Source organism: Canis lupus, chromosome 35 (assembly GCF_048164855.1).
Source record: "Canis lupus baileyi chromosome 35, mCanLup2.hap1, whole genome shotgun sequence".
Classification (NCBI taxonomy): Eukaryota; Metazoa; Chordata; class Mammalia; order Carnivora; family Canidae; genus Canis; species Canis lupus.
Window position 1 is genome coordinate 6,275,358 of NC_132872.1, and position 12,773 is coordinate 6,288,130.

At 40.2% G+C, this 12,773-nt stretch overlaps 2 protein-coding genes across 4 annotated transcripts in view; one reads left to right on the forward strand and one right to left on the reverse strand.

The window, feature by feature from the left end:
* Window positions 1-7,584, reverse strand: part of EAF2 (ELL associated factor 2) — a 33,532-nt gene extending 25,948 nt beyond the window's left edge. The window contains exon 1 of one of the 2 annotated variants that reach the window (XM_072811592.1): window positions 7,371-7,584. In XM_072811592.1, coding sequence (XP_072667693.1) covers window positions 7,371-7,476 — 106 coding nt within the window. In that variant the 5' untranslated portion in view covers window positions 7,477-7,584. The remainder of the gene's footprint in view (window positions 1-7,370) is intronic. The other variant, XM_072811593.1, reaches the window with a different exon arrangement.
* A 54-nt stretch (window positions 7,585-7,638) lies between these two features.
* The window catches only part of IQCB1 (IQ motif containing B1), a 66,357-nt gene continuing 61,222 nt past the window's right edge, over window positions 7,639-12,773 (forward strand). Inside the window, exons 1-4 of one of the 2 annotated variants that reach the window (XM_072811590.1) lie at window positions 7,639-7,817; window positions 8,265-8,345; window positions 11,224-11,335; window positions 11,766-11,928. In XM_072811590.1, coding sequence (XP_072667691.1) covers window positions 11,236-11,335; window positions 11,766-11,928 — 263 coding nt within the window. In that variant the 5' untranslated portion in view covers window positions 7,639-7,817; window positions 8,265-8,345; window positions 11,224-11,235. Of the gene's footprint in view, window positions 7,818-7,993; window positions 8,118-8,264; window positions 8,346-11,223; window positions 11,336-11,765; window positions 11,929-12,773 lie in introns of those variants that run through there. The other variant, XM_072811591.1, reaches the window with a different exon arrangement.

Genomic DNA, 12,773 nt, shown 5'->3' on the forward strand with positions numbered 1-12,773 from the left:
AGAATTTGATTTACAGCGTATCCCTAGGTAGTACCACTGAAGATAAATTAGACTGAAAATAAATTGAGGAATTTATTAGTGGCAGTAAGGTAATGGAAAGATAAAAAATAATTAAGGTGTTAAGTTTTAAATGCTTAAAAGATGTTCTAGGGAATTAAGTGTTAATATCATTTGATGAAGAGACAACACTATTGAAGAAAACAAATCAGAACTGAAATAAAGTATCTTGAGTATCACAGAAATAAGGAGAAAGTAGAAAGCAGAAGACAAAAATCCAAGAGAATAAACAAAGGTACAAAACAAAACAATGATCACAGCTATTACTTATATGCTAATTATTTTAAAATCTTTCCATATTATTTTTATCTCAAAGCCTCACAAAAATTCTGTAAAGTACTGATTATCCTTATCTTACAGATAAGGCAAATGATGGTGGTAGAATTAAGTCCCTTGCCCAAAATCACACAATTAATATTTGCTAAAGCTAGAATAAGGAACCACCAAATTTAGCTAGACTAAAAAGAAGTTGACCAACAATCTTTGATGTCAGTCTTATTTTTAAAAAATATTTAATTTATTTATTTGAGAGAAAGAACACGAGCAGGTGGAAGGGGAGATAATGGGGGAGGTGCAGAGGGAGAAGCAGACTTCACCCTGAGTGGGGAGCTTGACATGGGGCTCAATCCCCATGGACCCCGGGATCATGACCTGAGCAGAAGGCAGACACTTAACCAACTGAGCCACCCAGGTGCTCCTCATATCAGTCTTACTGATATCAACATTGATGGAGAAAGAAGATACGTTCAATTTGAGCTAGTATCATTTGAAACCCTAAAGTAAGAACTTCATTTTATAAGGATGTATACAGAAAAAATGAAGTAAATACTACTTTAAATATTTTAATATAACTGGGGCACCTGGGTGGCTCACAGGTTGAGCGTCTGCCTTTGGCTCAGGCCCTGAGTCCTGGGATCAAGCCCTGCATCAAGCTCCCTGCAGGGAGCCTGCTTCTTCCTAGGTCTATGTTCGCTGCCCCTCTCCCTGTGTCTCTCATGAATAAATAAATAAATAATCCTTTAAAAATTTCAATATAAGTAATTTATTATCATGGCCCATGGAGGTATCCCTAGTAACAGATTTTGTTGGTCTTAAAGTGTCTGAAACATTTTATCTTTCAAACTTCTGCTCATCATTGTAAATATTCCTCAATTTTTTTCATCATTCACTTCTAAACACTACGTCTTTTTCCATAATATCTTTCTGAGCCATCTCCTTCTATTCCTGCTGAGGACAAACTACATTTCAATCAACAAAAAACTAAACTTCAAAGTACCTACAGCTTGCCCATCTACTTTTCTCTGTTTTTGCTCTTAGAATGTGAATCCTATTTTATTTTTTAAATTTTATTTATTTATTCAAGATAGAGAGGGGGGGGGGGCAGAGACACAGGCAGAGGGAGAAGCAGGCTCCATGCAGGGAGCCCGACGTGGGATTCGATCCTGGGTCTCCAGGATCGGGCCCTGGGCCAAAGGCAGGCGCCAAACCTCTGCGCCACCCAGGGATCCCTGAATCCTATTTTAAAGTCTCTTCTTCCCTAAAGTAGTCATTGGGTGAAGCCATTTCCTTTCTCCAAAAATCTCAATTTTTTTGTCTACTTCAGTAGCATTTACCATACTACTCATCAAAACCTAACATAAATGACGGGGCATTATTTACCTATTTCTGTACATGCCCTTTTGGATTGTAATTTTTTAAAGCATAATGTCTCCTTTTTTAATTCCTCCTGAATTATGGCTCCTAGCATGCCTTTAATATAATGAGCACACATGAGATCTTTGTAACTGACTGGTTCATATTTTTATCCTTCTCTGAACTATCTCCAAATTTAAGTATAAGCTTATTTCAGCTAAATTGTGGGCAAAACATTTGTTTTCTAATTTTTTTTTTTAAATTTTATTTATTTATTCATGAGAGACAGTGAGAGAGGCAGAGACACAGGCAGAGGGAGCAGCAGGTTCCATGCAGGGAGCCCGACCTGGGACCCGATCCCGGGTCTCCAGACCACACCCTGGGCTGAAGGCAGTGCCAAACCACTGAGCCACCCGGGCTGCCCTGTTTTCTAGTTGTTACCTAAAGATCAGACTCTTCTGTATTTCAAGACTCTCATGTCTTTAGGGTAGACACTGCCATATTCCTTTTGTACTTTTCACTAGTACATTTCTGTTCCCCTAGAGGGCACCCATCTCTTAATATTTGACAATAAAGAATTCTGTAGATAAATAGGTAAAACAGAATTGACATCCTAGAGTAAAACCATTGGTCTCTATCCTCCCATATTTTTCTGACAGTGACACAAAGGACAATACTAGGAGATACGACTGTCATTTAACTATAGCTACTACTGCTTCAGAGAAGAGGCCAGAAAGGTAGCCCAAGGCAGTGAAGCAGACCGAGGAGGAACCACAGGGAATAAACCCAATCTCAAGAAGACAATCAGAACGTGGATCCAATCAACTCCTGCCAAGAGAAATATGGGTTTGTTGTGGCCAGGTTATCTTCTAATTTTCTAAAGAGAAGCTGGTAATCCAGATTTCTGTATAAAAGATCTTGATTTTTACACATTTACAACTAATTTATGCTAAAACATAAACAACTATGTGGGTCAAACTCAGCCAAAAGGCTGTTATTCTATAACCTTTGTTTTAGTGTTTAAAAACTGATTATTTTTTTCTTTATATCATCACTTTTGATCTTCACAAAAACTCTTTGAATTAAGGATTCTCACCCACATTTTACCAATAGGAAATACTCTAAAGTAATGAAGCCAGTAAAAAAATCAAGTCAGGAACTCAAGCCACATACTCTATTCACTCATAACATATAGCCTTTTTGTCTTATATTTATAGTTCTTAACTTTTGCATGTATGGGGGGGCGCGGTTGGTAGGAGATGAGGAATAGTCGAAAGTCCCTATGGGAGTCTAATGAAAATTATAGACCAGCTAGAGATCCTCTCCACAGGAAAAAAAAAAAATGCATGGATGAACGTACATATCGAATACTGTATAATTTCACGAGATTTACAAGTCCCTGAAGCTTACCCATAGACGTCTATGAGACAAGAATAAGAGACAGAAATGTACTCAAAATAGCTGTTGCTTTAGTGATAAGAATGAATTTGTAATCAATAAAACTATCAAAACTATTCTGAACCTATTTACATTTCTAATGATTCTGCTGTTAGAATAAATTCTACTTTTTATTACCTGTTATATGAAATTTCTCTTATTTACCGTCAAACAAGTTTTTCTAAGTATACAGCTTTTGAGTTGCAAGGAAATTAAGTATAGATCTAGAATTATAGACTTTGTTGAGTAATCTCATGTTTTCTATATGCTTCCAAATGTCAAATGTTTTTTCAAAGTTGCTATGATTCCAAACTGCATAGTTTCTTTCAGTTCTTGGTTTGGAAAACTCACCACCACTTTTACCATTTATACATTTTCTGTGGATTTCCTTCATCTATGTTATTTCTTCTTCCTTTTTAAAATTATATTTGCTTATCTATTTCAGAGAGAGAGAGAGAGAGAGAGAGAGAGAGAGAAAAGAGTAGGGGGAGGGGGCGAGGGAGAGAAAGAAAATCTCCAGCAGACTCCCTGCTGAGCGTGGAGCAGACTACAGGGTTTAACCTCATGACCTTGAAATCATGACCTGAGCTGATATCAAGAGTATGATGCTTAATTGACTGAGCCACCAGGAGCCTCTATGTTATTTCTTCGTGACAGTACAATTACTTATATTACATATAGAGTTGAAAAATATTTCCTACTTTGCACTTAATGCTTTTTCAGTCAATGCTGATTACTTCTTCTCTATTTCAGCTATAGTGTCACATAATATCTATATCATCATAAAAGAATCACAATTACTATAATAAATTTACTTCCTGGGATAGGAACTAATTCAACTAAGTCCAAAACCCACACCCTTTCCAGTATACCACATTGATCAGAGAACATTCAATGTAAATATAATTTTAAATCCATTTTTCATTAGTGTACCTTCTAATGTTTGCTCACACCAAAGCTTAACAACCACTTTTTGGGATGTGGCTCCACTTGAAGCCTCAAACAATCTTCCTATAATCACTGCCCATGAGTTCATCATTTAGTGTCAGCAAAAAATCATGTCATTTACAAATTTGGGAACTTCAATGTCTAGTCCCTTATCTAGATATAAGTTGAAAAATTGGCACTAGCCTAAATTCAAAATTTATTCTAGTGCATCCAATTACTCAAAGTCTTCCACCCACTGAAGTATCTGCTACTAAACATTTAGCTTATCACTTACAGAATATCCCATGTCTTCCCTACCACATGCCAGATTATGTTTTTGATAGGTTTTATTGCTAAGCCCTGATAACTGCTTTTGAAAGTCTAAGTTAATTATATTCATCTGTATTCCTCATACACACATTAAATATAATCCTTCAAAAATAATAGCGACTACTCTTTATTCTCTATCAGTGGTAGGTTGCTTAGGCAACTTTATTTAAAATCTTAAAAATGGGGGATCCCTGGGTAGCTCAGTGGTTTAGCGCCACCTTCAGCCCAGGATGTGATCCTGGAGACCTGGAATGGAGTCCCATGACCGGCTCCCTGCAGGGAGCCTGCTTCTCCCTCTGCCTGTGTCCCTGCCTCTCTCTCTTTCTCTCTCTCTCATGAGAGAGACATGAATAAAATCTTTAAAAAAAAATTTCTTTCAAGGGGTGTCAGAAAAAATAAAATCTTAAAAATGTCTGAAATGTAGATATTATGATTATTGCCATTTACATATAAAAAAACTGAGACTGAGTGTTTACAGAATGTTCCAAAAGTTACATTACATATAAAGGTGGTGGAGGCTAGAATTCACATCCAGTTTTGTCCAAAGCCTCAGTATATTGGACAGGCATAATTACCCCTGTACATAAACACAGAATATTACTTTCTCCCAGATGACACTGACTCAATTGAGTGTTTGTTATAAATTAGGTCCACCTGAACGAAAGTAGGATTTCCTGTTCTAGAGTTTCATCCGTTATTCTGAGACCTTAAGAGTGCAGAGCATATGGTAAATGAACCTATCCTTGAGCATAATGATTGGTTTTATTCAAATAAATCTAGAAATAAATCCCAGGCTCTGCCTGCTTCAACAAGAATAAAACTGAGGCTGGAAACCCTTTTAATGTCTTTCACAGCCCTAAAAGTGTATTCAAACATCTGGGTTTATTGTGATTATTATTCCTATGGTTGTTTTGTCTATTTTTGGTTTTGTTTGCTTTTATTCTTATAGGTAGATCAACTGATTTTTGATCTCTAAAGGCATAATTCCAGCATGTTGAGAACTTTTATGAAGGAAAAGGTTTGAAGCACCTGCAAAAAGCTTTTCAAAGGCTATTTTTGATTTTCTTCATTTGGGGTTCATACCCTTAAAAAGAATATATACCCAAGTTATATGAAAATATAACAAACAAATGAGCAAATTTTTATACTCTTAAACCTTATGATTTCAAAAATTACTAAAAGGCCACTGCAAATCTGAGAAAGAAGAGGAGAGAAGATACTCTTTGTGAGAAAGGCATGGAGAAACCAGGTAAAAGCTATAACACTTTTGGAAAATGGGACTAAAGGAGGGAAACTAAAATAATAAATAAATAAATAAATAAATAAATAAATAAATAAGGAAAGAAAGAAAGAAAGAAAGAAAGAAAGAAAGAAAGAAAGAAAGGAAGGAAGGAAACTGCATAGCCAGTACTAGCTGTCTCACCGTGGTTAACGTTGGAGGACAGAGTATGGCCAAGAAGAAAAACACTAAGGATGGAGTGCCTGATGGCTCAGTGGGTTGGGCATATCTCAGCTCTGGTCTTGATCTCAGAGTCATAAAAAAAAAAAAAAAAAAAAAAAAAGGAGAAAGAAAAAAAAGAAAGAAAAGAAAAAGAAAAAACAAAGGACGCTTTTGTAAAATGCAAATACATACGTGGAGAGTTAAACCTATTGGTCTTTATACCTTTACTCTGAGTTACTATAATTAGATTATCTACAACTTAACTAAATTTTTGGAGAATGTTGAGTTGTAATTGGGTATTTGGCACTTGGAAAAGTTCAGAGTAAAAGCCATGAAGATCTCTGGACAGGGCAGCCCCGGTGGCTCAGTGGTTTAGCACCGCCTTTGGCCCAGAGCTGATTCTGGAGACCCGGGATCAAGTCCCACGACGGGCTCCCTGCATGGAGCCTGCTTCTCCCTCTGCCTGTGTCTCTGCCTCTCTCTCTCTGTGTCTCTCATGAATAAATAAATAAAATCTTAAAAAAAAAAAGATCTCTGGACAGTCTAAGGACAAGACGACAGGGAAAGGTGGAATGATGAGACACTGAGGAGGAACACAGCTAGGGAAAGGAAGTGAAAAAAGACCTACTTCACAATTTTGCCACAGAAAAATAAGAGGTCATGGTTCAAAGATCTCAAAGTTTCCTTTCCGCTCTGTAATTCTGAGGGCTACTATGCAAAGAATGAAATGTTTTACATACCAAGTCACAATATGCTGTATTTTCCCTCCTGTAAGCTATACCAGCCAACTGTCAAAATAAAAGAGCTCCTTTTCCTACCTCAACAACATAACAGAGCGTGATTGATCAAAATTAGTTCCAGAGGACAATCAAAAGGAGAAAACAAAGGGAAGTAAATATCTTTATTTTTAAATTTTTTTAAATATACCTTTCTTTAAAAAGAAAACAAACAACAACAAAAAAACGAATAACACACCCTCCAGTACTTATGATAATCAGTATCTGATCATTGAATGAAATCAAAGGTTCAAAAGAGATGCAGTTTACTGAGATGGTTCAGAATATCTACCCCCGCCCCCCGAAAAAAAGAAAGAAAGAAAAAGAATATCTACCCAAGGAACAGACTAAACAAGACCTCTCATCAGCCAGAGACAGTAAAAGTGAACTGGGGAGGGAATATTTCCCTATCAGCCTCAGGGCATTGGCTCCCCCTCTCCACAAAGGTGGGTCCTTTGCGCCCTTCCAGCTGTCACCTTACTATTTGCGCGTTCATCGGCAGCACCCCGGGACAGCTCCGCAAAGTTTCCCTCTCTGCTTCCCGATCCCCTGGAATCTGTCCGCACAGGGTTTACGCACAGCTGCTCAACTCCGGCTCCTTCCACGAACCGCCCGGGACTCCAGGCAGGGCAGCGGATAGCGCCGGGCACCCCATTTCCCAGCAGAGCAAGGGGGGGTGTCTGTGGCAACACGATTCCGGAGAGGTTTGTGCCTCCACTTCCCCACACGGCCAGAGTCCCCCCTTCCTCCCGGGGACCGTCCTCACTCACAGCGTACGGTGTGGAAGGCGCAGCGCGGATGCTTCTCAAAACTCTCGCCTAACTTGAGAACCCGCTCGCGCCGGTCCCTGGACGCCGGTCCCGCTGCTGCATTCATCTTGACTCTCCGGCTCCAGCTTCGCCGCGGCCACCTGCGCTCGCTTCCAGCGGCCACCTGGTCCCGGAACAGCTGCACCTGCGGCCGCCAGGGCGGCCTGCAGACTCCGCCCCCGCCGGACGCGCGCGCCCTCCCCCGCCCCGCCCCCCGGCGCCCCTCGAGTGCTGATTGGCTGCCCGGAAGGGCGCCCCGCCCCGCTCCAGGATCCCGCTCCAGGATCCCGCTCCCGCCTCCGGGTGCCTTTCCCGCGTCGCGACGCACGGCGTCCCGGGGAGGCCGCGCGGCGGAGGTGCGTGGTGGGAGTCGGGAGCTGCGGCGGGGGAACGCCGAGAGAGGCTGAGGTAAGCCGGCCGGGGCGGCGGCCGGGGAGCGAGAGGGAGGCCTGGGCCCAGCGTCCCGGCACCGGGGAGCTCCCAGCGGGAGAGTCTGCCCCGTTTCTGTGGAGATCTGTGGTGGAAACTGAGGCCCGGGGAGGGGCGGGAGCGGGGGCCCGCGGTGCGTGTTGCCCGCGGCCTGGTGGCGCCGGAGCAGGTGGAGAATCCGGAGCGAAGGAGCTCGCTGCCTCGGAGCCTCGGACCTGGGACCTCACCGGCGGCGACGCCGTTACCTCGGGATCGCCTCCTGTTCAGAGGAAGTCCCCGGTGCTGTGAGGGTCCCGACCGGGGACGGGGAGGAAGGAGAAGGGAAAACAAACAAAAAAAAAGATTCGGAGTTAGGAACTGCGGCGGCGTTTAGGATCAGCGGCAGCCACGTTGCATCAAGTAGCCTTTTATTTATTTCCTTCCCAGGGATCTTTGGAGGCAGTAACGGCAGGCCCAGGAAGACGACTTCCCCAAGCCTCAGGCCCCAGCTCGTGCTGTGACAACAGGGTAAATAGCATTAATAATTGAAAAATAATTGCCTTTTTTTTTTTTCTGTCAAAAGTTCATGAGTGTCAGGATAAAGATGAGGAGGGAAGGGTTGTGTGAGGAGAAAGTTTACAGACGGTTGCCGGAACGGGTGGTGGCTTTTCAGGGTAAGTGTGTAATTACGCTCTGCTCCCTTACTTGACCTGTACCGTAGCCAAATTTGCAGATTTATTGTTCTGGGCGAGTAGGTGACTAGGGCTCCTCAATCTGTCTGCTTGTCTCAGTTTTACTCTTGAAAGGACTTAGGAAGGCTGTGTAGTGTTGTAATTAAGCACTCAGGTGCTGGAGCCAGAATTTTTTTTTTTTTAAGATTTTATTTATTTACTCATGAGAGAGGGAGAGAGAGAGAGAGAGAGAGAGGCAGAGGGAGAGAAGCAGGCTTCACGCAGGGATCCTGACGTGGGACTCAACCCCGGGTCTCCAGGATCATGCCCTGGGCTGAAGGCAGGCACTAAACTGCTGAGCCACACAGGGATTTCTCCCCTTTTCAAATTTTTTTTTTTTAAGATTTTATTTATTTATTCATGAGAGACAGAGGCAGAGACGCAGGCAGAGGGAGAAGCAGGCTGCATGCAGGGAGCCCGACATGGGACTCATCCCAGGACCCCAGTATCACACCCCGGCCTTCCGTGGCTAACCCACTGGGCCCCCTGGGCTGCCCCTGGAGCCAGAATTTTTGTATTTGAACCGCAGCTTCATACTTTACAGTGTAACTTCATGCAAACTAAAGTATGCTCATCGTTAAAATTGGGGGGTGGGGGGTGGATAATAGTGTTTACTCCTTAGAGTTGTTGAGAGGGTTAAGTGAATTAATACATGAAAGGATTTAAAACCATTCACAGCACACAGGAAAAGCTCTTCAAATGGTTACCATTATTGATGTGTAACCCTACTGTCCGACAACATTTTTTTATTTTATTTTTTATTTCTTGAAGATTTTATTTATTTATTCATGAGTGACACAGAGAGACAGGCAGGGACACAGGCAGAGGGAGAAGCAGGCTTCATGCAGGGAGCCGGTCCTGGGACCCGATCCCCGGGACCCCAGGATCACGCCCTGAGCCAAAGGCAGAGGCTCAACCTCTGAGCCACGTAGGCGTCCCTCTGGTAACATTTTAGAACCATCCTTGGTTTCTACTTTCTTTTCAAAACCTTTAGTTATTCTAGAAAGTAGGAATTGCTAATTTGTTTACAGATAAGAAAACTGATTCAGAGAAGCCCAGTTTTCTGACTATGCGGTCTGTTTTCTTATCATTTGTGTTATCTATTTGGCACTTAAAGTAGTTTATATAATTATTTTATATCACATATGTGTATATATGTGCATGTATACTTTTTTCTTTCCCAAACAGAACATGAATATCAGGGACTTTGGTCCCATATAAAATTCTTGTGACCCATGCATCCAACATTGTGCCCTACGCATGTGTTTGGTGATGATGATAATGTTTCACGGGTGTTTTAGTATGTTAACCAGAGGGCAAGAGCTGTGTTTTAAGCCTATTTTACTTAAAAAAGACTACTAATTAGAAATCTGAGGTTTCCATATTGTAATAAGGAAGAAAGCAGAGAGTCAAGAAATTAAGCTTTGAAATGCCCAAAGTTTGTGCATTTATCCCTTCTTTCAACATACATTTGTATAACATATATTAAACTTTTTCATACAGAAAAGTTTTAGCAAATAAAATTGGGATGCGTTTTTTGACTTTAAAATAATGGATTTTATATACTCTTCTGTTTATAGACAAGCTTCTATTTATGTTATAATTAACATCTCATTTCCAAGTTGTGTGTTGGAGATGAACACACAACAAGACCAACGCCAGGTTCAGTGATTCATTGGGAAGGCTCACAGTTCTTAAGATATAATCAGATTCATAACTATGATTTTTTTCAAGATTTATTTATTTATTCATGAGAGAGAGAGAGGCAGAGAGACAGGCAGAGGAAGAAGCAGACTCCTGCGGGGGCCCGATGTGGGACCCGATCTCTGGACTCCAGGATCATGCCCTGAAACCAAAGGCAGACCGCTCAACCGCTGAGCCACCTAAGAGTCCCATGGCTATGATTTACTACAGTGAAAGGATACAAAGCAAAATCAACACAGAGAAAAGGCAAATGAGGCAAAATCCCAAGGAAAACTGGTGTAAACTTCCAGGAATCTTCTCCCCATGAATTCACATTTGACACACTTAATTCTTCTATAATGAGTTGTGACAGTTTGAAGTATTGTCTACCAGAGAAGCTCACTGGAGATTCAGTGACAAAGGTATTTATTGAAATATGATCATGTAGGTATCCTCTACTACCTAGTACCAGAATTCCAAATTTCTGGAAGGAAACAGACATTCTGCATAAACCACATTGTTTTCACACACTTTGGGCACAGTGAGCCACTCTTACTCGGGAATCATGGAAACCCTCTGAAATCCAAGTTCCTAGGCACCAGCAGGGCCAATCTTGTCTCGGGTCTATGTTAGCTCTTTTCTGCACCCAGTGTCTCTTTTATGATAAAAGAAAGCAGTTTCTATCCCTGGATTATTGTGCAGATCAGAGAGAGTGAATGTGGAGCACCTAGTACTTCCTGACTCTTGGTGCACAATAGATAATATGTACCGTAGCTGTCACAGTAAGTTATAGGAGTTTCTAGCTCTTTTAAAAGTATTCTAGTTAGAAAAACCGGAATCTACTATAAGGAAGAAATTGAAAAATCTACCTTTTACTTCTCAAAGCAAGCAAAGCTAAAGTTTTATTTGTATTGAAACTTTTTCAAACATTATTTAGGGAGCAAATATTTTAGGGCTGTTTGACCTTTACCTTTCTGTCTGTCAAAATATAGGTGATGTAAGAAATGAAGCCAACAGGTACAGACCCAAGGATCTTATCTCTAGCTGCTGAAGTTGCAAAAAGTCCTGAGCAAAATGTCCCTGTTATACTATTGAAGTTAAAAGGTAAGAGAATCTTGGAGCACCTGAGGGTGCATTCAGTTAAACATTTGACTCTTGATTTTGACTCAGGTCGTGGTCTCAGGACTGTGAGATCAAGCCCTGTGTTGGGCTGACTCAGCACATAATCTGCTTAAGACTTTCTGTCTCTCTCTCTGCTCCCCCTGCCCCAAATAAATAAATAAATCTTAAAAAAAAAAAAAATACTAAGAAAGTCTTTTTGTGATTGGCTAACATTGTTTAACAAAATAATTCTATCATGGATATAGTTTTGGCATTGGTTTCTAATTTGTTCAGAGAAATTTTAGCATTGTGACAAAGCAGTAATTTTTTTTTCCTTTTAAAAATATTTTTGGTTGTTATTCAGACTATAAAATACATAAAGCTCTTGGATTTATTGAGCAAAAATAAGTATATTTATTTCCTTTTCCCTTAGAAATAATAAACAACACACCTTTAGGAAGCTCAGAGTTGAAGAAAATCAAACAAGATATATATTGTTATGACCTCATTCAGTATTGCCTTTTGGTGCTCAGTCAAGATTGTTCTCGAATCCAGGGAGGTTGGACTACAATATCCCAACTTACACAGATATTAAGGTAAAAATGAAGCAATAAGTCCATTTGTTCTTGAGGGATATAGTAGTAGATTCTTATTTGCCATTTGCTTCTTTTTATTCTTCTGATTAATAGCACTGGCAACTTTCTGTGTGGTAGGTTGTTGTACTTTACCTTCATACCATATATTATTGTTTGTAACTAAATTTGTTAGTATTTCACCATCTAAAATTTTGCTGCATAAGTCCTAGAAAGACGGTGATCATGTCTTTTGCTCACCACTCAGTTTCAAGAACCTAACAGACTTTTTATTGACTAAAGACTATATGAAGAAATGAAGATACTAAGGCACTGGCTCTATACTGGAAAAACTTACAGTAGAGATGAGATGAATTGATTTAGTTATCTCAATTGTATATTTCTTTAAGTAGCCCAAATTCTGTCGATAAAATTCAAAAGCAGCATTTACTGACCTACTGCCATGCTAGAAATTGAGAGAAAATACCAAAATTGTTTGTTTTTAAAAGAGGCAAAAAATAAACCAGTTGTTCACAGTGCCTAAGCTACTCCTAATTAAGTAACTAAAAGTATGCATTATTAATTGGATCTTACCTTTCACAGCTGCTGTTCCTAATTTGTTACTACTACATAAAGGCCAGGTTCAAGGTGTATAGTTAGAAAAAATAATTAACAAGTGTATATAATGTTCTTTTTTTATATACTTTTTAAAGATTACTTTCTTAAGTAAATAAAGCCTTTGTTTTGATTAGATATGTTAGCTTATGAAAATATTTATTGAGAAAGGCTCTCTGGGGTGGAACCCGAGTCTTAGGAAATCCCCATGTTTCTGAATCTACAAAAACATACTTTTCATTTATTAATGTTCA